The 23787-nt window shown below is 40.0% G+C and overlaps 1 protein-coding gene across 14 annotated transcripts in view; it reads left to right on the top strand.

Moving 5' to 3' along the window:
* Nucleotides 1-483: 483 nt before the first annotated feature.
* Nucleotides 484-23787, top strand: part of epb41a (erythrocyte membrane protein band 4.1a) — a 55346-nt gene continuing 32042 nt past the window's right edge. For 13 of the 14 annotated variants that reach the window (XM_081716251.1, XM_081716252.1, XM_081716258.1 and 10 more), the window contains exons 1-11: nt 484-611; nt 13178-13572; nt 15930-16334; nt 16663-16767; nt 17154-17196; nt 17288-17363; nt 17884-18102; nt 18346-18433; nt 19942-20094; nt 21114-21211; nt 22143-22318. In XM_081716251.1, coding sequence (XP_081572377.1) covers nt 13186-13572; nt 15930-16334; nt 16663-16767; nt 17154-17196; nt 17288-17363; nt 17884-18102; nt 18346-18433; nt 19942-20094; nt 21114-21211; nt 22143-22318 — 1750 coding nt within the window. In that variant the 5' untranslated portion in view covers nt 484-611; nt 13178-13185. The remainder of the gene's footprint in view (nt 612-13177; nt 13573-15929; nt 16335-16662; nt 16768-17153; nt 17197-17287; nt 17364-17883; nt 18103-18345; nt 18434-19941; nt 20095-21113; nt 21212-22142; nt 22319-23787) is intronic. The other variant, XM_081716259.1, reaches the window with a different exon arrangement.

Genomic DNA, 23787 nt, shown 5'->3' with positions numbered 1-23787 from the left:
AAAATGTTTGCGATAAATACGTTTAACAATAAGTGATATCATACAACGTAATACACCGAGTAAGGTTCCTATATTTTTATTCTGTAAATATTGCATTTTCCATCAAGAAATAGCCTATATATGTAAAAAGATGAATGAAATGGCTAAATAATCCTGAGTATAACTTTATTAATCTAGGTGTATGTTTACTACAGTGTTACTTCAATTGCGTGACTATTTTTGCTTTGCAACGAAAGCAAGTCAATTCGTTGGGACAATGTACCGAAATAAATAATGTAAAATACACAGATTATAAAACGTATCCAATTAAACACGTTTATGTATCCTTGGTTACGAAGCTGCTGCAGCATAGCGCCAGGCAGCCAGTGCCGTACTGATGGCTGTGATTGGATGATTTCTGGCTCTGCGAGTCTCCCATTGGTGGTTAACACGAATACGCTTACCTCATTGCATACGTAGCTCCCCCTTTTTACTAGAACCTAAACACCATTAAAAGATAGGAATTTTACACATGGGTTTTCTACTCTGAATCATTTAGAACGGAAAAGCAAATGTAAAAACATTTTTTTTCTTTGAATTGTTTCTCACTTATTGATGAATTAAAAGAAAAGGTAAGTGCGCCCGCAAGCACTACACCTTCGTGCTGGTTTATGTATTGTGTGATGCGATGCTCGTGAGGAAGGAAATCTGTTGACATTTTTTTCACATTCGGCGCCATTTTCAGACATTGCATTTACGCACCTGCTCGTCCGCTATGTAGGGAATAAATTAATTTCTCAAATCTTTGTGAAAAACTAATTGCTGGAGATGAAATATTTTAAAGTTATGGTTGTCTGATAGGTGTTTGGATGATTGTTCAGTGTTTTGTTGGGAAAACAAAGATGTGCGTTCATGTTGCTTAGTAGGCTTCTCGGAGTTGGCAATATACATATAGCTAGAATTAAGTAAGTGGTTTGACGTCCGTAAATACATTAGTAGCTAGTAAATATATAACTAACGTTGAATGTATTTGTGTGCAGAAAGAAGAAGAAATATGTGGCCATAATATAATAAAAAATGGAATGTGTTATGAAAGGTTGAACCCTGTCATAAACACTCGCCTGCACCACTCCGCCTGTTTATTTAAAATCTCCGCTTAATCCGGATGTGTCCGGATCATCTTGCCGTCGATGTACGCGTTATTGTGATACGGGTATTTCTCACCTGGTAGAAGTTAACTAGATATGTATCCTTAATAGTTTGGATCATTTCATCTAATTATAATTTCTATGGTGTTTGCTTTCTCGTATCCATTTTCTTGACTGTTGGCTTTTTTACGAGTTCCATGAAATGTTAATACCCTTGGTCTGTGGTTGGATATGGGGTATTTATGGTGGGAAGAGCAGTGATTACTACACAAGTTTCCAGTCTCATGATCCCCAGGAGTATGTTTCTCTAAAAGGACATCCATTTGTGTCGTCCTATGTGATGTATGGTTGGTGTTAGGTCTCTTTGCTCGATCACAGTGCAGCTGAAGGTTTACTGTATATCACAAGCACTGTGGAGGGTGCTGAGTTATTGGAAAATATTTATTACTATCCAGTAGTAAGAGCTGTGTTTCTCTCACTCTGACTAGCTCATAACTATAAGATGTAACATAGAGCCAGACTCTTCTGCTTTTTAAAAATTTATTTTTTGATAAATGTGTTAAGTCTTTGTCATGCGGAGAGAAAGAAAAAAATAACGGGAGTGTTGTCATCAGACATTCCAGTGTTGGAGTGAAATGCTGGGACCACCAGTCTTACTAGACACCTCTAGTCTAGTACACCCACTCACACTTGGCTTACATTTATCTTTATAAAATAAGCTTCAGGCATATGTGTATGAGAGGAAGAGAGTGAGAATGCATGTAAGTTGGAGTGGTTGTGTTAGAGCATTGGAGATAATAATAGGTTGTATATAATGGGGTCTTACAGAACCACATTTTATCAATAATGGCTCAAAAGGTGTTAAAATATCTTTACATAATTTGCAGCACTGATTCTTTTAAAGCCATGACTTGATAAACAACATTGAAAAATGGGGTTTTCACCTCTGCCTGTTCTGTGTATGCACACTCGTGTCTGTGTGTGAGTGGATACCATTGTACATGTCAAAATATAAACAGCCAGCATATTCAGCCATCTCTTGATGTTTGTTTTTCCTGTGGAAGGCCTGCTTTATATCCCACTGACTTACATTTTCTTTTATATTACTGCTTTAAACCAAAGTCAACGCCCTTCAGGATTACCTATTTTTTAGCACTACCAAAATGGTTGGGATATTTCTTTCCTCCATGGTATTTCATCGGATATCAGGTGTTTTGTGGATGGGCTCATTGATTGGTTTGATTTCCCTCTCTACAGCCTCCTGAGTCTGGGTGTGTTTGCATGTATGTACATGCACCAGAGCCCGTGGGACACTAACATTGCTCCATCTCAGAAGAAGTCCTTTGTTAATCAAAATAATATTTTCAGTTGGTGTCTTTTACATGTGCATCCCATTCAGGATTATTTACCTTAGATGGTTTGTTGTTGACAGAATACCTGCATCTAGAATTATCATATTAGGAGTAACCTTTTTTTTCTGGGACTCCATTTATGTTTTTATTTTAGCTAACTTTATAGAGTTTATATACATTATTATCGTTTTGCATAACTTCCATTTTTTATCGTTCATCAGCAGTAGTTTACCAATTCCCTCTTATCCTGTCATCTTCTAACACATCTGTTTGCTATGGGGCATCCCTCGGTTCTGCCAAATTTAGGTCAGGCATGATTTTTCTGGGGCACATTTCCCCTAGTCCCTGCCCCATTGCCCACCATGTAGAAGATCAAAGGAGGAAGAAAGGGAGAAGAGGATGTAGAGCAAGTGACAGAGAGTGAATGGAACATGGAGGGAAGTAAAGGGGCAGAGGGAAAGACGAGGTGTGGCTAATAAACATATTCTGCTGCCTGCCCTGTCTGTGCATCAGCACATCCACACATACTAAGAGAGACAGAGAGTTCCTCTCTAATCCCACACAGCACCAATTCATTTTAAAGATGCTTTCCAGCTTTAAGATCACTTTCTGCACCAAGTTACACCCCACACAGCCTCACACACTCATTGTACACTTCACTTGCTTTATATTCTTCGTTCATCCATTGCCTCGCTTTATTGCTTTATGACTTTGTTGTAGCTGTGTGTGTGTAGTTATGGTGGTATGTTATAATGGTGTGTGAGTGCACAGTGGGGTGGTTAAATGCCAGTGATCCAATACATCAGTGAGAGAGTTCTTGTTTTACACATTTAAACTGATAATTGGTGTATGAGACTATATGTGGCTGTAGAAGCATTGATATCTTGTTCCAGTGTGAGCGCGTGTGCGTGTGCGTGTGTGTGTGTGTTTGTGTAAAGGATGGCAGGGGGTTGGCCTGTCTTTGTTCCAGGAACATCCAATCAGATCTCAACCTCTTCCCTCCTTCTTTCTTTCTCTCTCTTCCCATCAACACACACAAACACTCTCTTTTTTAACTTTCTTTCTATAGTCTATAGCATATATAAATGTCTTGATATATACCACACATGCAGCACTCTCTTATGACTGCTGACTATGCAAAGGTGGCATTATGACTCATCCTGACAAAACATCTTAAATAACAACCACAATTGGATGGAGGAGGGTTTTAAATAACCTGCACATAGACTTTTTATCATTGTCCAAAAATAAAGATTTCTGCAAACAAGATCATACCTTTACAAAATTGGCCCCAAAATAACCTTGACCGTAGTATTTTGTAACATTGTACATTTTCAAGAGAACAGAGTCTGTAAAATGTAAAAGTCCAGCTGTTACTTTAAGTATGGTTCAGAGTGAAAATACGGTCATGGCTTTTAAAAGTACAGTATACAGTGAAAACAGAATTGTAAACATAAGACAAATGAGCAAGATACAGATAATGCTAAAGTTAACAAAAAGAGCTGTTGCATCAACAGACCCTGAAAACAGGTTTTCAGTAGTGATTACAGACTTACACAGATAAACAAACAAACAAACAAAAGGTTGGCCTTATGGAAATGCACTCTTCTTCTTAGATGCACAATGTTTGCAATACTCACTGTGACACATGCTGGTGTACAGAGGGTAGGAGGCAAACTAAGTTTAGTTGACTTTAAGAACTAAAGAAAGAAATACCATATTACATTTGGCAACAAAGTTGGTAAATTACTGTTAACCTATGAAGAAAAGGTGCAGAGACAAAGTCAGCTTTGCAATTTGATAACTGTAGCATATACTACTACTCCCTAAAGAAAACAGAGTTGCTCTATCTCTTCTCTACTGTATTTAAATGTCTTGAACTTGATTTAAAGGCCTTACAATGTTCTTGCACTTTTTGTAGCCTTATATTGGTTATCTGGTCTACATTGTTGTTGTCCTTGCTGTGTATTACTTGTGGTGAATGTGCCCTGGTTCATATTGCTGGCAGAGTAGATTGAGTAAGATTTCCTAGGCACTTTTGTATGAAAGGCCAAATAAAGAATCTTAATCTTTTTGACTGCAGAGAATTTCAGAACACAATAAAATACAAGCAAACTGTATTTCATGTTAAAGGGCCCATGTCCTTCATTTTTCTTTTATTTTGTATTTTTCCTTGATGTCCACTTGCAACATTTGTGTGACTTTATGTTCCAATCCCAAAATAATTCTTTTTGTAAAAATAAATTTTACATGACCATTTTCCAACCTCACTTTATGCCTTAAACAGGCTGTTTCTGTTACTGTGGCTTTAAGACAGATTTCTGTTCTGCCTTGTATTGTGCCTCATTCAAAATGCATTCTGAAACATGCCTGAAACACGCCTGAGAACTGCAGTGTAAGGTTAAACTTTAAGTGTGTGGAGCTAATCTGTCACCTCTGTAAGTGGGTGGAGCTGAAATGTCCCCTTTGTAAGTGGATGAGGCTAAATTGCTGTAGACTGAATAAGTTAAGATATGTAAATTATGTTGTTCTCCTGACATCACAGAAACAATGAGTCAAAATGGGCTGTTTCTGCATCTTAGATTCCATATATGGACTGGATGGACCAGGGGAGTGAACGGTGTGTTTTGAAACTAATGATATTTACATATTATTCAAAGGTATTTCAATAAAGCAAGGGATAATCAGTTTTTCATGATAGACAACCTTTAAGATAAACTGAGATTTTAATTGGTGCTATATCAAAATATGTGAAAAACACACAATTGTAAATATTAACTACTACTATTAACCAATTATAGTTTCTAACACAAATGTTGTGACTATTATCTGTTAATAGAGAATGAAAATGTGTTTTTTCTTTGTGTAGTTATCTATCTGAAGAAGATTTCTCTAAGTAACAGTAGCTGGCTGTAGTTTATGATGCAGATGTAGGAAAAATGACATTTTGATAGAGGTCTTTCATCAGCTGTGCAAGCACTTTGAAGCACATTCTACTAAGGCTGTTTGAAGATTTATTTATTATAACTGCACACCAAACTAATAAAAGGTTCATCCACTGTTACTACTCTTATTTTGACTCCAGATATTCACATATTCTTCAGCTGGGAATTTATGTTTATCCTGGCTATTTAATAGTTGCATTTCTTTGTCATTTATGTGTGCTGTAATTTATTTTTGCTGGATTTGTTCTAATTAACTGAGATCACTCGGCAGGTTGTTTTTCACCATTATGGCAAAGTTATAGCTGCAGTAAGCTAAAGTAATAAACTAATGTAATAAACTAAAGTTACATCTTCTGTGTTTTCATTTTTCATTCATTACAGTATATAAAATGTTTTCTGGCCAATAATGAAATGCTATTCTTTAGATGCTACCAGCCCTTAGGAAGGCTCTTTGTCACGCTATTGTGTGTATACCTTATTGTTCATATGTGCGACTCACTTATTTAAAATTTAACCCTGCTTATATATGTACCTTTCTAAATATATTTGTAATTATATTTTTATGAGATTTTATAGTAGCCTTATATTTACCAGACCTCTGATTTGTTGATGATTTATCAGGACTATAGATAGAACACCTTTGACGGGAAGAATGATTGGTAGCCCGCCAAAGTTTATGGCAGAAGACTTGAGTCTTGACTCAAAATCTTAAGCTCATAAAAGAAATTCTGTTCTGTAAGAACATTTGCCAAGTCTTTAATACATCATAAGTTGCTGTATATATTTACTTTACTTCCCTTTATATCTTTCTCAGCGAAAGTGGGGTTGTTTTGTGTGTCTGTGTGCACACTTGAATAGTAGTTCTGTTATTTATCAACAATTCCCCTTTTCTGAAATAAGCTAACAGTAGCATACTGATTGAGCGCATGGTTTTCTTCCATGTCAGATATACAATACTCTATTGACTACAGTACCAATAAACCTCTTGTTCATTCCCAGTCACCTGATTTGTAATAGCAAATTGTCTCTCGTTTTCCCTATATAAGCCCATACCATTCATTCAATCATTTCAAAGTCTCGTTTGCCTAGCCTTTCAGTTCCGAGCCATTGTATCTACTCATTCTACTCTGTCTTCTTGGATATTTTGACTTTTTGCCTGTTTCTCTGGATTTTGCTCTCTTGTCTGCCCCTGTACTGGTTTTGGATGATACTACTGTGTTTTGGTTTTTGAACTCTACCTGTTTTGACTACGTCTTTGGATACCCGTGTTCAATTAACGTGAGCCTGTTTTACTGCAGTTGACTCCGTCTCTGTGCCACATTAACTGACAGAAGACTTCACCTTCACATGGAATCAGCAGGTACTGGATAATACCAGACACTTTGGCAGCTCAGGGCCAGTTGTTGAACCAGCATCACCAGCATCTGGAATCTCCGAGCAACATGGTGGATGAACTCTCCCTACAGACACAGCAACTTGCAGCTTTGATTCCTTCTGTAACGGAACTCACCCACCGCTTGGCATCTTTAACCTCCAACGAGTTGAGAGCTCCAAACACTGTCATGCTTCGTCAAATTACCACTAACATTTCTTCCTTTCATCTGGCTCTGCCAGACAAGTACAGCGGAAACCCATCTGGCTGTAGGGTATTTTTGCTGCAGTGTTCACTGTGTTCTGCACATCAGCTTCCCCGAACCTACTCTGTTCGCATTTCATTAATCACATCCCTCCTAAGCGGGAGGGCTCTAGATTGGGCCAGTGCGGTATGGACCAAAGGTGGTGAGACTGTGATCTCTTCATTAGTCCATTTCGGGCCATATTTGATCACCCTTTGGAGCACAAGGCAAGTGGGGAGATACTGTTTAACTTGAAGCAAGGTTCACATGCTGCTGCAGGTGATGCACTGGAATTTCGTACTCTTGCTGCGAGTAGCAAGTGGAATGATGTTGCCTTAACTGCCGCTTTTAGGCAAGGCCTGAATGCAGATCTAGTTACAGAACTAGCCTGCCAAGATGATTCTAAGCCTCTTGAGGAGCTTATATCGTGGTCCATTCATCTTGATAATCTCTTATGTGAAAGAAGAAAAAACAGGAAACAAGGACAGCATAAATACAACCCATCTCCACTACCAGCCCGTTTTGACTACGTCTTTGGATACCCGTGTGCAATTAAAGTGAGCCTGTTTTACTGCAGTCGACTCCGTCTCTGTGCCACATTATCTGACCGTGTGTTTTGTGTATGTGTGTGTCTTAAAAAGCGCACCCGCAATATCGCTGATGTTTGCATGTGAGGTTCCAATAATGTGTATAACCTGTTGTAAAATATACACAAAAAGATAGTTATTGTATTAACGTTTATGCTTATTTAGAACTAACTTTGATTAAACATAATTTATTTATAACTTTGCTCAGGTAAGAGGATACCAAAGTCACACTAAAGATGGATTTTGAACTATATACTGGACTTCTCACATTAGTAAATATTACTCCACAAGAAAATCTTGTTGTTTCTAGGAATATACTGTATTTTATGGTTCAGGAAGTAAATCATAAGCCACCAATTCTCATTTCTGTGGTCTGCAAGAGTCTGGGAAGAAATCACTGGAAGTGTGTGGATTTCACCGTAGCCTGTGTATATTTAAAGCTCAGAGGGACATGGCCATGGTGGAACTGAGCATCATTAACTATGCTTGGTTCTGGAGTAGCCTACAGACTAGAACTGCTTTTAAAGATCAGCTTATACAGTGTGATGCAGTCAGATGCTATTTGTACACAGCTATAGTACATGAGTGGGGAAGGCACTCATATAGTCTGTTCACTTCTTGGAGGAAATGTACCTCAGTATATGCCAGTTCCGTGTGTTCATACCCAGCGCTATAAACATGACGCTTCAACTGGGTTATAGTGACTTCAACCCTGAAACAACATCCTTTCTACTCACTTGTTAGTGAGTCTAATACTGCATTATTTAATTGAAGTTTAGTCACTTTTATATGAGAGAATGAGAGATTTGTGATAAGTGCTGATGATGTTTTCTTGCAGAGTGTAGTGAACAATATAGTGTATGTGTGTTAAAGGTGTTATGGGATGTTGCGTGTTTGGCAGTACATGCCACTTATATATGTGTAAATTGGTGTAAGCATTTTCATGGTGCAATATTGGAATTAAGTGGTAACTGGGGCATAATGGTATCTTAGACTTTAGGTATGTCTGTGAGTTAGTGCTTTTGTATGTTCATTGATTTTTTTTACATTTTTTTATCATTTGTGGGTACGGATGGGAGGACTGATTGACTATAGTTGAATTTCAGCCTAAATTTGCTATCAGACTATATATTTGGCTGAAGAGCCGATCAGTTATGGAAAGTATATAAGACAAATTTTGCTATGAAATTAAACATCAGTCTGACAGCTTGTTTTTTTTTTTACATTCTTACACAGACCAAGTCAGACCTTCTTGCTTCGTAAAACTAACATAGCTTGTAGGGGAAGCAAATTCTTATAACACTACTAAACTAATATGACACTCATAAGTACACCATCCAGAAGTACACCAGTAACAGCCCTAAAGTTGTAGACCTAGGCATCACATCTAAAGTGGTGGAATTTATGCCAAAAGATGAGCAGTTTTTCTTGTTGGTGTGGGTTTCTGCTGCTTAATATCTCAAGTGAAGCCACACTATGCCTTTCCCAGTAGAATATTTTTTAGATGTTGTTCATCTCGAGCAGGCTATGCTTTGTTGATATGGTGCAGTAGGGTATGCTAAGTGTATGCCATGCAGTAGGCTATGCTGTGAGGTTATTGCAGCATTGATTTAACCTGCTGCTATTTTTGTTTGAAATTAAAATTGAACAGTATTTAAGGCATGTAGCATTTGCCCATAAAGCTGTGGGATGTTTCATGCAAACATTGTCAGTAAAGTAATATAAACCATGTTTAGAGAATTTACCATGGTGATTGACCCCACCCCCACCTCTGCTCCCTAACCTCCACCCCAACCTCCACCCCACATCCTCCCCCAACACTTCCACCTCACCCCTCATTTCTTGCTCAGAATCAACATTAAAAGATTGTGCTGAAAGACAGCTGCCAAGTGGTGGCTCCACAAAATACTGATCCATTAGTCCTAGTGTGTGTGTTCTATGTCTGTGTACGAGTTTCATCGAGGAGTGTGTGTGTGTGTGTGTGTGTGTGTGTGTGTCTGCCTGCCTGTGAGATAGAGGTGGAGCAGCGGATTAATAGGACAGAATACTGCTGGACCAGAGAGAGAGGGGGATGGAGAGGAATATGGATTTTACCTTTCTCTGCCTCGTGTCTTCCTGTCCTAAAGCCCATCACTTGCTCAGTGACGTATCTCTCTGATTACGCTGTTTTGTTTTGTTGTTTTGAGAGACCACACGGGAAGTGTATAATGCACTGATTCCTTTGGTCACTAATTCCTTTTCCCCAGACTGTTAATAGAGACAAAGCCAAGCTCCTTCATCACTGTAGTTGCACTGAGGACCTGGAGCCATTCCACGTAGCCACCACCCGCAGTGCCCTTCTGAGCCAGTGTAATTAATGGAGGCCATGCAGATGTGAGGAGACACAAATGCATTCAGACAGCTTTCATGTTGCAGGATATTAATGTCCTGACAGAGCCTGTAAACTCCTCATTGATCCTGACTGATCAGTGGTTGGTGATCAGGCTGTGGTTCCAGTGCTGCTCAGTTTGCACTGCCCTGGGCACTGATCAAAGGAAAACAGTGTTACTTTTGTGGGTCCTCACAGCTTAAATGAGATGGAACTGCACGTGAGTTAATTGAATCATTGATGGGCTATAATAATATGCACAGTACTAAAACTGGCCATTGTTGATGATGGGACAGTAGGATTGAGCAATCTTTTTGTCCCCACATGCCTGTGTGAAGTTTGGGTCCCCGTGTGTGAACAGTGCCAACATGAGGAAAGAGGAGGCTGAATCATTCACTTTTCTGTATTGTTATGTGCCAGAAGGTCAGCACACTTTGGGTGTGTTGCCAAACACTTTTTCTAAAGCTGTTGGCAAATACTGTCTCTCAAAGTTCTCAAGCCCTGTCTGAGGTGTTCTTGTTATCTTCAAGAGTGTGTGCGGTGTGAGTGAGGTTAAAATGGCTGAATTGGCAGCAGGTCTCCCCGAAACGGCTCTATTCAGCGCTCTGTGCTTCAGCCCAGAACAGACTGCTCTAATGCTGAGACCCACATAATGAATGTGGTAATTAGTGACCCTTAGCATTATTATGCTAATGGTGTAGGGGGGTGAGGGGGAGCATGTGTATCTGTGTGCAAAGCCACGAGTTTATGTGAATGATGGTTCAGCTGAAATCATTTGGATGCTTGTTTGTATTTTGTGTTGATAAAGAGGATTATGTTGAGGATGGTTTAGGAGGGTTTATTTTGTCTTTCAGTCGAGCAAGGTGCTTTAAGGGAGAATAAGTTGCTTTAAGGGAGAATAAGTTGTTTTAAGGGAGTACTATAATAAGCATATTTACATGCATGTATCAACATCAATCAAGAAGCATCAAAGAAAACCATGAATGCTAATGGAGAGAGAAAGTTGGATGAGAAATCATGTGAGTAGGTGAGGGAGTAATTTGTGTGCAGAGAGAAAGCATGCATTCGAAGATGTCTTTTAGTTTTTACTTCACTCGTGCAAGGTTTATGCAGACCTGGAGGTGCTGAGCTTGAACTCTCAAAGCGTGGCTCTTTGCATTGGAGCAGCTAAGCAAAATTCTACTTCAAATTAGGCCTTTGTTACTCTTGTGTGTGTGTCTGCATGGCTGTGTATGTATTTGTGTGTAAGAATTCACTGATTATTGTAGGGTGGTCTTCAGTTTTTATGTGGTCCACACAGTGAAATATAAAGTTTGTTTGATAGATAGGCCTATTTCAATATCATCCTGTATAGGTATTATATATATCAATCAATATATCAATATATCAATAATATATATATTGAGGGGAATTTTGTTGCAGTAACATTAAAAAAGCGTACAAATATTCTTGCCTTACACATCAAAATGGTATCATGTCATGGCAAAGCCTAAGGTAGACAGTGCTGTACATACACTAGGAGCTCAGAGGTTTGGGGGGTGAAGGGATATGATGTATTCATTACATTAGACAGCACCTTATTTAAAATAGAACTAAATAGACCTTACACTGTATTTTATTTGCCCTTTCATTCTGTTAGATATCTCAGCATACAAACCTCAGTAATGTTAGATGTACTACTGAGCAAAAAGAATTTTAAAGGGACATTCCCATATATTCTCTAGTACATTTCAAAGGGACATTCCCTTGTATTCTCCAGAACATATCTACGAATGACTGAAGAAGGTGTTAATTTCCTAAATGTTTGGCCTGAACCAATTAATCTCCATGAATCTATTGCTTATTGAGTCACTCTGACCCACTTTATTAAGAAATCTATTTATTAAATTTATTAAGAAATGACACCGACCTCTTTAATCAGTTCATGGTTGCCCTAGCAATCCTGGACAGTCCTGGTCAGAGGCAGGAATGGCCTCCTTTAAGATGCATACTGATAATGCAATACTGTGTAAGTGTAGGAACTGCAGTTGGATCAAGTGCTTACTCTACACACAAGCCTCGTTCATGAGGCTGATGTAACACCTCAGGTGTAACACACAACACATCCGCATGCGTGTATTTGTGTGTGTGTGTGTGTGTGTGTGTGTGTGTGTGTGTGTGTGTGTACATGTGTGGGTGTGTGTGCTTTAGGCCTGTACTTATTTAGTTCATCTTCTGATAATGTGATCACCAGTTCATTAATTAAAACTTTAGTAGGGAAGTTGACAGGAAGACAGAAATTACTACGGCTGTATGAATATCTAAAGAGAATATGTTTTTGTCATGTTACATTTAGCACAGGCAGTTCATCCTATTAATCCCACTTGAAAAAGTAGTGTTGGATAAAAGCACTCTGCCTGCTTTCATCTTGTGGGTGTATCTGTATAGGACACTTTCATCAAGTGGTTGTCTTGTCCCTGCAGTCCAAATCCTCATGCATAATTTGCCCACTAGTAAACAGCTTTTAAACAGCCCTTCTCCCCCACCCCCAGTAAGGCCTATAACCCAACTCAAGTCCCAGCACAATACTATACAATGGTAAATGAGGTGTGGTAAAATTGAGCTCTTTAGTGGTAACAGTATAAGGACAGTATCACAAACCAACAGTGACTGAATATTTAGAATTGCTAACAAAACAGGTATTGTGACAGTTTTCTTTCTTTGCAACTTTTTCATTGCATTTCACTTTTGGCACTTTTTGTGATACTTTTTGCCTTTTCTGTCCTCTTTATGTTTGTACTTTTATTTGCAGTTTTGTTCTACTTTTAACATGAGGGTGGGGGAAAGCATGACCAGACAGGAGGCATGACCTGGATGTGGTGTCATCAACACTGTACAGCCTACTAGGTTATTGCATGGCAGCCTCAAGGCACAGGATCACATATATGTTAAATATGTTAATTAGGTTTACAGTTATATATTTTAACTATTGTTAGGTTTGTGTACTAGTCTCCATTTCAACTCATTGTGGTCTTGTCTTTGTGATATTTATTTGGTCATCATTAAAGACCTCAGTTTACACCATAAGAGCAGACTTTCACTGCCATGTCTATGACACGGCAAAGCATGAGTTTGTTTGTTTTTTATTCAGAGTTGTTCTTCATTCCTTGCCTTATGAATCCATGCTCCTCCTTTGTCCACAGTGGCTACCATGACAACAGATGAGGCAGAGAGTGTGCAGAAGCAGCAGGTACGTGAGCAGCAGCAGGAAGAGGAGGAGACTGGAGTTCAGGAGCCTGGACCCTCTGAAGCCCGGCTAGACGAACTTTCTGGCTCACCACCTGGAGGCTCGGAGGTACAGCAGCAGCTAAAACAACGTCAGCGCACCTCAGCTGGCCGTGGCCTCTCTCGCCTCTTCTCCTCCTTCTTGAAGCGCCGCTCCCAGTGCTCGGAGGAGGAAGGGGCTGACGCGGAGAGGGGGCCGGCCAAGGAGGGCCAGGACGACCCTAAAGCCCCCATTGCAGACCCCGAACCCGAGCTACGTATCGAGGGTGACACAGCACTAGACCTACACTCCATCAGCAGTGCTGAGAACCAGGTGAGAGGGAGAGGAGAAGGAGAGAAGGAGAGGAGCAGTTCCGCATATACTAAGCTAATTGCAATTATCTGGGTGAAATGTGGCGGTTTAGTAAAGCCCCAGATTAAAAGGGTAGTCATGTTTATAATGGTACTCAAAAAATGCAACAAGATTTTAATTTGGGGTTTCAGGTTTGGGCAGATAGACACAGGTGATGTCACATTACATATTTCACTCCGGACTGTATACAAGCAAACTGTTGTAAGGCTTGGTGCAGACCTTTTGATGTTTTTTTAAATACTCTATGGATGAAAACGAGGCATATGTTTCAAATTTGCTTTTTATTTGCACAGCGTTTTTTACATACAGACACTGTTAACAGTAGTTTTAGAGGAATTTAGGTCCGGATCCAGTAAAGATGGTATTATATTAGAAATATGAATACATAAGATGTTAGTAATTCTTGAGAGAGATGATTGTAGAACATGACATTAAAGGTCTGTGGAAATTTCAGGTGGACATACTGGAGCCTGGTAATCATTACATCATTACAGTGCAAGTCTTGGAAACAAAACCCACAGCCTCCTCCACCACACTGTCAAAAGCAGGGGATACCTAGCCTTGGCATTTAGCACAGACATGACTAATTGTAGCTGAGTGCTGATGGGAAATTGATTTCAGTGAAAGGGGAAAGCAGCTTATGACCATACCAGCCTGAGAACTCCTGTCTTGTTGTGAAGGGGAAAGCTGTCCTCTGCTGTAATTTCCACAAAGCCAATTACTGATAAAGAGTTTGCACCTTGCTTTCAAAGTAAGTCAAAGTCATGGTCAAATGTATTTATATAGCGCTTTTTACAACAGCCATCATCACAAAGCAGCTTTACAAATGTCCAAGTCCAAGCAGCCAGTGAGAAGCCAAGGGCGACAGTGGCAAGGAACAACTCCCTAGAGCACGAGGAAGAAACCTTGAGAGGAGCCAACACTCAAAGGGGTGGGCGGGGGGGGGGGTGGGCGCATCCTCCTCTGGCCGACAACGGACACCACAATAATAACAATATAAACAATAAACAGTAGAATAAGTATTGAATCAAGAAGGTAGGTCTGGCAGAGTTTTGCAGTCACTGAGTTAACAGGGATGACTAAGCGTCATGTCACGTGTAACAGTGGTGAAAATGATGGGCTTGTTTCTCAGAATCATTTAAAAATGACCTCAACTTCTAGGCCTCAACTACGCTGAATGCTCCATATATAATTGTGCCAGCAAATTAATTAAATCAGAGACATGCTTTTAAATAACCTTTTTAAAAATAAACTTTAAAAAAAAAATGTTTTGTTTTGTTTTTTTATGAAAATTTTTCTGTGATCATTAGTATTACAAACCAACAGAATTTGAAATTCAGATGCTGCTTGATTCCAGTTAATTTCCTGTGCTTAATATTGTGTGAGTTTTGGATTACTTCTGTTTCCTATTGGGACATAATAAATGTCAGTGGAGCTGTGCTAGACTCTCCTTTCACTCAGTTTGGCATATTTCCAGTTTAGTTTGATGCTATTTATATTCCAGCTTTTGAGCAGTTTCAGAGCACATGTGTTGTGATACTGATTCAGCTTTTTCATTTACAATACACTATAAGCAAGCACTGGGAGAGTCTCAGTGTCATTGAAAGGATAATTGAGCATGAGCAATACATCTGGGAAATTGTTACTGCTGTTATAACAAGTAAAAACAACAGTTGTAATTGTTAAAGCAAGCAAAAAACAGAAGTTACTGTGACAGATAGTATGGTGTCATTTGTGTGAGATAATTTGCGTAGTTTGCATGCTTTGGTAAGCTATGCACTGTATTACTCTGCTCTGTTCTCTCGGCAAGCTACGCTATAAGGCAGGACTGCCCCTTTGCCGTGCTTGAGAGGCCCCTCAGCTTTGCTAACCATAGTCACCCCGGTTAGCCTGTTTTTCTTTGTGACTGGTATTTAATTATTAATTCAGTGAATATTTATTCTGCTCTCCTGTAGTGTGGAGGCTAGGAGCTGAAGATCTGAGAAGAACTGTTATTGCCAATTAAAGTTAAATATATTGGGTTTGATCACATGTGGCACAGTGTCAATGTGACCACACCTTGTGGAGGATTGAGTGTAATTGTTCATGGCAGCTTGGCAGTTTGGATACATTTAGGGTGTCATCCATGCACATGATTCTTTTCCCAGTATTTTATTTTAGGTTTTTTAACATCTGTGTGGAACATTTGCGTAATTCTGTGGAAACTATGGCAGTGGATATTGACCTCTTAGGATTTCTGAAGGTACTTGCATCAAAAATGTTTTACAGTCTAGTGAATGCGAACTATGCATCAGGCACATTTTTTGTCTGTTGTGCAGGTCATAGTGGACCAGAAAGACAAAGCAGAGGGGGAGGGAGGGAGGGGGGAGAAAGGGGGAAAGAAAGAGAAGAAGGACAAACTGGAAAAGAAACAGAAGACAGCAAAGAAGGAAAAAACTGAGCAAAAAGACAAGAAGGAGAAGAAAAAGAAAAACAAGGCCAAAAAGGAGGAAGGAGAGAAAGAGAAGGAGCGTGAGAAAGAAGAAGAGAAAGAGGCAGAGGAGCCCAAGCCTGAGGAAGCAGCCGCCGCAGCAGAAGCTGGCGAGGGAGAGGGAGAGGGAGCAAAAGAGGAGGCGAAGGCAGCCGGAGAAGAACCAAAGGCCCCTAAAGCCCCCCGCCGAGCCCGGGTCATGCACTGCACAGTCACCCTGCTGGATGACACACTCTTTGAATGTGAATTGGATGTAAGACTCTCACACACACACACTCAGATACGAATGCTATGGCTCTTAGAGTAATTTTGATGTTTCATTCATTTTGGTGCATTTTTGACATAATTTGGTGGTGCCAGCACCCAAAAGAGCAACACTGAAGCTCCTAGTCTCCTAGGCTGTTCTCTACAATGCTAATATATTCTCGCGACAATGTGCAGCTTTTTGCTCTCTGAGGTTTGACTGATTATGTACAGAGTAACACCAGATCTGTATGGCATACTGTCCAGGTAAAGTGAATGTACACACTATTAGGAAAACTGAAACATTAAGTGAAAGCATTTAATGCATGTGTGGCCAGAAACATGCCAAAGGCCAGGAGCTGTTTGTGAAAGTGTGTGACCACCTGAACCTGCTGGAGAAGGATTACTATGGCCTCGCCATATGGGAGACACCAACCATTAAGGTACCTGGGTCTTATATCTGAGCATATTCATTCATTTAGAATTTGAGTTCAGTTCACACCAGTACTTGCTCTCTTCAGTTCGGTGTAGTTCCTTTTGTACAGAGCTATTCAAATTGCAGTATTCAAGATGCTACGGGTTTTCATCCTCTCATTACCTAGTGGTAAGGTGTGATGATGAGGAGGTCAACCATTAATTGTAACTGTCCAGTGATTACAAAATCCAGGACCAATTTAGGATGAATATCACTGCTGTTGTGCCAGCTCAGTAGTCACAGCAAATACATACTTTTTGTTGCCTTTTCACATCTAGGAGTTCTTTTCAGTAGATCTGATGGTTTCCAGATCTTATTGACTGAGTAGTTAACCTCTCCCTCTTTCATTTTTAGACATGGCTTGACTTCACAAAGGAGATCAGACGCCAAGTGCAAGGTGAACTTAATGACAAATCTATACAGCACATGCTAAATATAAGATACTTTTTAGTTTGAATTTAATTTTATGAATTATTTATGGTATTTAGGAGCCAGCTATGAGTTCACATTCAATGTGAAGTTCTATCCACCTGATCCAGCCCAGCTGTCTGAGGACATCACCAGGTAAACCCCTCTCTCTCTCTCTCTCTCTCTCTCTCTCTCTCTCTCTCTCTCTCTCTCTCTCTCTCTCTCTCTCTTTCTCTCTCTTTTCCTGTTATTCCTTTTTCCCTTTTACCAGGTGTCTCAACTAATCATATTTAATTCTTTCTTCATCTCTGCAAATGAAACACTTCAATTCTTTTTATCTATCCATCAATCCTTCTAACCATCAGTATAGTTAGTATTGCATTTATCTATACCTCTCTCTCTCCATCCCTCCCTCTCTCTCTCTAATCTGTGGGTGTGGGGTATATTCATTAATATAATGGAGAACCTCTGTTATATGCCTCAATTTTTGCAGTTTTTATGTCCTGTAGAGCATGGCCTGTAGCACATAAGAGCATTGCTTTTAACATAATATGAAGCTAAAATGGCCATGTACTCAGAATTTTAATTTCATAATCTTGCAGCTTTGGCCTTTGCTTGTACCATATTCCTGTTTTTGCTTTTCCTACACCATCACACATTTTAACTTGCTCCCCAGGTACTACCTGTGTCTGCAGCTCCGTAAGGACATCCTGAGCATCCGGCTGCCCTGCTCCTTCGTCACACTGGCCCTGCTAGGCTCCTACGCACTGCAGTCGGAGCTGGGCGAGTACGACCCTGATGTGCATGGGTCAGACTATGCCAAAGAGCTCCGACTCATCCCCAACCAGACCAAAGAACTGGAGGACAAAGTCATGGAGCTCCATCGCACATACAGGTGAGAGAGCATACTATGTGAGTAGAATATAAACATATTACAGTGCTGTGTCTATAAGAATCCTGCATTGTTAATAAGGCTCCTTCTTCATCAAATGTATGTAAGTAAGCTTGGGAAATATATTTGTGGAGCTAAACACATCTGCAGTAAGCTGTTTTGTAAAATGTACTAAAATTGTTTTTTTAAGCTAAGATGTTTATTGTATGCGTTTATGAAGTTATATTACCCTTTGTGCATTTCCAGATCCATGAGTCCTGCTCAAGCTGACATGATGTTTCTGGAGAATGCCAAGAAGCTCTCTATGTACGGAGTGGACCTGCACCAGGCTAAGGTGCAATACAGATGATAAGCTCCTCCAGAATTTGCCTCTCTCTCTTTTTAGGTTTCCAGCTCTAATTTTAGAGGCTTTGATCACTCTAGCAGGCCCTTGCATGTGCAATGAATATTAATCATAGTGTGAATAGTATTAATAGTAACTACAATTTAAGCATAGAAAATCCGTTAGATGGTGTCAAACTCCCACATACGATGGCACAATTGACTCAGGATCACATGACTGTAGCAGAGAATGAATCCTTCTCTGTAAAATTAAAGGCAATTCTGTTATAACCACAGAAAAGGCATCATTTAGAAACAAGAACCTCTGTATGCTTTAGTGATGCTTGAGTACACTGTGCTAAAACACCATCACTCATACCCCTGTCTTGTCACTCAGATTTACTAGATGAAACCAGGTCAATCTGTTTGCATTAATCCATGGTTGAAATAAAATATAGACTTTATCCTCAAAGTAGTGGATGCCTCCTTGTGGTGAATTATCGTTACTGCAATTCCCACTTTTCATGGGGAGATAAAATGTGTTGCACAAAATAATCCTCACTGAAGAGTTTATCCGTAAATAATTATCCTGTAGTAGAGTTTTCCAGCATCCATCAAATATTACCTGGCTGTCAATACAATTATACACATGTTAAGATATTCCTTACATGTGCCAAGACATTAGGATTTACATAAAGGCCTAGCTAACCTTCGCCTTTTCGTACTTGCCATAACAATAGATAAACCACATTGGAACCACTCCCCCTCCAAGCCCACTTTGTAATAAGCTTATTTCACAGCTGATACTATAGTGGCTTCCCCAGTGTCTAGGGCCGTATCAAAGCCCACTGACACCATTAATGCATGCTCAATGTCACCGGTTCCACACAGTTAAGCTACAGTGTACTTATGAAGTACCCGGTGACTAAGGCCATATCAAGCCTGCTGTAATTCATCAAGCTCATGCCTGTAGCCAGCTATGAGATCACTGAGGTCCAGAATCACAATACTTTAGGGAACTTCCTGACAAAGAAGAAGAGTAAAAAACTAATGGAAGCCTGTATATACACACACACACACACACACTAAACACACTACAGACACACACCACTGAGAGTGTTTAGACTCACAGAGAGAGGGAAGGTTGTGAGCACACCTGCATTCACAGAATGTGTTTTTCTTGGTGGGGAGTGGGGACGAGGAGTCCGATTTGTTAAGCGCAAATAAGATGTTTCTTGTAAGCAGAAGCAGGTCTCTTTATGTGTATATCATGTTTAAATATTTGTGTGCAATTATGTGTATTTTTGACTAAACCTAATGCTCACAGCACACATATAAATATACTATGGTTTGTTTTGTGGCTAATAATACATTGTTGTTTTGAGGTTAATAATATATTTGCAGGCATAATTACTTAAGAAGCCATACATTATTATATCAGAATACAGAAGCCGAAATAACCACCAGACAATACTAATATTGAACAACAAAAACTGTTTCTTCCTCTGTTGTGTCTCTCAGGACTTGGATGGTGTTGATATCATGTTGGGCGTTTGCTCCAGTGGTCTTATGGTTTATAAAGACAAGTTGAGGATTAACCGTTTTCCATGGCCAAAAGTGCTCAAAGTCTCCTACAAACGCAGCAGCTTTTTTATCAAGATACGGCCCTCTGAGGTACTGGAAGACACAAACACAACACACACACATACACACACAGCACACAGCTTACACATACACCTTACACACAGCACACAGCATGCACACAGCACACATCCTACATACAGTATGCACACAGCACACAGCTTACACACAGCACACAGCATGCACACAGCACGCATCTTACATACAGTATGCACACAGCACACAGCTTACACACAGCACACAGCATGCACACCACGCATCTTACATACAGTATGCACACAGCACACAGCTTACACACAGCACACAGCATGCACACAGCACACATCCTACATACAGTATGCACACAGCACACAGCTTACACACAGCACACAGCATGCACACAGCACACATCTTACATACAGTATGCACACAGCACACAGCTTACACACAGCACACAGCATGCACACAGCACACATCCTACATACAGTATGCACACAGCACACAGCTTACACACAGCACACAGCATGCACACAGCACGCATCTTACATACAGTATGCACACAGCACACAGCTTACACACAGCACACAGCACGCATCTTACATACAGTATGCACACAGCACGCATCTTACATACAGTATGCACACAGCACACAGCTTACACACAGCATGCACACAGCACGCATCTTACATACAGTATGCACACAGCACACACAGCACACAGCATGCACACAGCACGCATCCTACATACAGTATGCACACAGCACACAGCTTACACACAGCACACAGCATGCACACAGCACGCATCTTACATACAGTATGCACACAGCACACAGCTTACACACAGCACACAGCATGCACACAGCACGCATCTTACATACAGTATGCACACAGCACGCATCTTACATACAGTATGCACACAGCACACAGCTACACACAATATACATCTTACACACTGCACACAGCTTACACACAACATGACAGCAGATTATATCATTCTATCCTGAAGCTAGTCTCACTGGTGTCTGGTTTTGTTATGTTTCTCTTATTTATTTATCAAAATTATCTTTTTCATAGCTGGAACATTACGAGAGTGCTATTGGTTTCAAGCTGCCCAATTACAAAGCTGCCAAGAAACTTTGGAAAGTGTGTGTGGAACACCATACCTTTTTCAGGTGAGGAGTTTGCTAGTGGTCTTATTTTTTTAGTGTGCATCAAGTTTTTTTTACACTGTTGTCTTGCACTACTGAGTTTCATATGTATATTGCCAAAACAGAATTTTCTTTGGGCAAATTTAACAAGACAGTTATGCAAAATATAATTCTGTATTATATACATTAAAGCCTGGTTGACCAAAATAATACTTTTTTTTCCTCTAAACTATGATAAAACAGAAATTAATGTGTTCTAGCTTGCTGACAATAAAGGGTTGTTGATTTTGTCCTAGACCTTGATGATTTTATTATAGAAATTGATGGTTTTATCTTAGACATCGATGGCTTTTCTGTGCAGCTTAAAGCTACTATTAATCATCCCATTGAGAAGCTAGAACATGCCTTATAAATACCCTGTTGTAGTAACTATAGCTAGTTCAGAATATAGTAGCCCATATCCTTACCAGAAATAAAGGACATTACTTCAGTCTTACACTTGCTTGCTGTTAAATACCACACATATTTTAATGCTTTGCTTTGGCCAGTTCATTAAAACACTCACAATTAAAGACTTACCTTGGTATCTTGCTGACCTCCTGAAGCATCATAGCCTAGCCTGATGTTTCTGCTTCAGACCAGTTTGGAGCAATACCTTTTTCTTAGTTGTAACCTCTAATATCTCAACAGTACTGTTGTAGGAATGCAAGTTTTTAGATTCCAGTTCACAACAGCTCGAAATTTTGGGAACAAAATTTTAAAAAATGCTATATAGGTACTATGCTATAAAAGAACTACAGATTTTCCACTTTTCACTTATTGGCTAGATAACTTGCCTATCAGTTGTCCATATAGTGTGGACAGGATTGAGGGGCACAGCAAGACATGAACAGCTCTCCTATTAATGAATGAGTGTGACCCCCGATTAAGGATTATGGCCTTTTTTCCTTTCCAGATTGACATCTACCGAAGCTGCCACCACACCCAGAAAGTTCTTGGCTTTAGGCTCGAAATTCCGCTACAGTGGACGCACTCAGGCCCAAAGCCGCCAGGCCAGCTCGATGATTGACCGCCCTGCCCCCCACTTCCAACGCTCGGCCAGTAAAAGGGCTTCCCGCAGTTTAGATGGAGGTTTGTTTTCTGTATTATACTCTGTGTGTGTGTTTTAATGTTTTTCTTTCTTCCTTGTTTAATTTCAGATGGAAGTAAGACTAAATACTCCAAGTTTCAGTCTGTCATAGCAGAGGACGCAGATAATTGGTTCACTCCATTGAATCCTGGCCAGTCACTGAAACTGACCACTGTCATTTCATCTGTTTGTCTCTCTCTCTCTCTCTCTCTCTCTCTCTCTCTCTCTCTCTCTCTCTCTCTCTCTCTCTCTCTCTACCACCCTCCCAGCTCCCCTCTCTGTCCAGTCTTTTTAGTTTCAGCCCTCTTGAGGACTTTCTTGCTTATGTAACATCTGTATTTGGCCTAGAAACACATGGCATTCTTTTTTTCTTTTTTTCTGAGGTCTGTGAAAGCTAACTCTGGCCTTCTTGCTTTTGTTTCTTTGTGTCCTGCCCCAGTACCTGTGCTCATTTCATACTTAACCTCTACCTGAGATTACTGCCTCTTTTTTCAGGAGGAAGGGCCCAAAACCTGAATGTCCTTTCTGAACGTTCTTGTGAACTAGTTCAGGAACTCGGGTATTATCCCATGTTCTCTGGTACTCATGCCACTTTATCATGTTAATATTAACTATTATTGAGCTATTATTGTATCATGTCCAATTCATTTTTATCTGCATGGTCTCCCACACAGAAATGCTATCTTTTGTGATGCCACTGACATTAATTGTTCAGTGGCTTAACATACAGAGACAGAGACAAAAATAGAGAATGTGAATAGTTTGACACAAGTTTTGTAGCAGCTGGTGGGTTATCTGTCTTTGTCTTTATGCTTTAGTCATAGCCCCCTAATAATTGGTGACAAACTGTCATTTGATATAACTGATTCTCTTGTAAGGTCCTTTTGTGTGCGTAATTAGGATCTTAATGTTTATTTGCCTCAAGATTACCTTATTTGAATGTATAATTTAAAGAATGTGTTCCTGCTGAAACTGGTATGTTCTCATTATATTATTTTAAGCTTCTTGGAAGGGCAAACCAGCATGGTCTCAATATAAAAATGATCTGTTTATCTTACCACAGCTGCTTTCATTATTTAAAACACAGAGGATGTTGTTTACTCTTAGGTCCTCAGCTTTACTTCCTCCTGGCCTCTTCTGAGCTCTGAGTCTCACACCCTTACATGCACAATCAAACTTTCCAAGTTCACTGAGTGGGAATATGGTGCAAGTGCCTATGCTTATCCATGCTGAGCTGAAGTGGAGCGGAAGTCCCTTTTTTGCATGCAATCGTCGGACTGAAGTTATCTTCTCATAGGAAAGGATACGGGTGAACACTCACTTCAGGCAGGAGAGCACAAAACAGGAGACAGGGAAGAGGAGGCAACAGAAAGCCATGCTGCTTTCTCTTGCTGAACTGAAAAGATTTTCTCGTCTTTGATATGTCAGCTGTAAGTTTAAAATGAAAGGCTTAGGTCTAATATCTTAGCAG

The sequence above is a fragment of the Electrophorus electricus genome, chromosome 6 (assembly GCF_041902795.1).
Source record: "Electrophorus electricus isolate QZ-2024a chromosome 6, ASM4190279v1, whole genome shotgun sequence".
Lineage (NCBI taxonomy): Eukaryota > Metazoa > Chordata > Actinopteri > Gymnotiformes > Gymnotidae > Electrophorus > Electrophorus electricus.
This window is presented reverse-complemented; position numbering and strand designations above follow the sequence as displayed.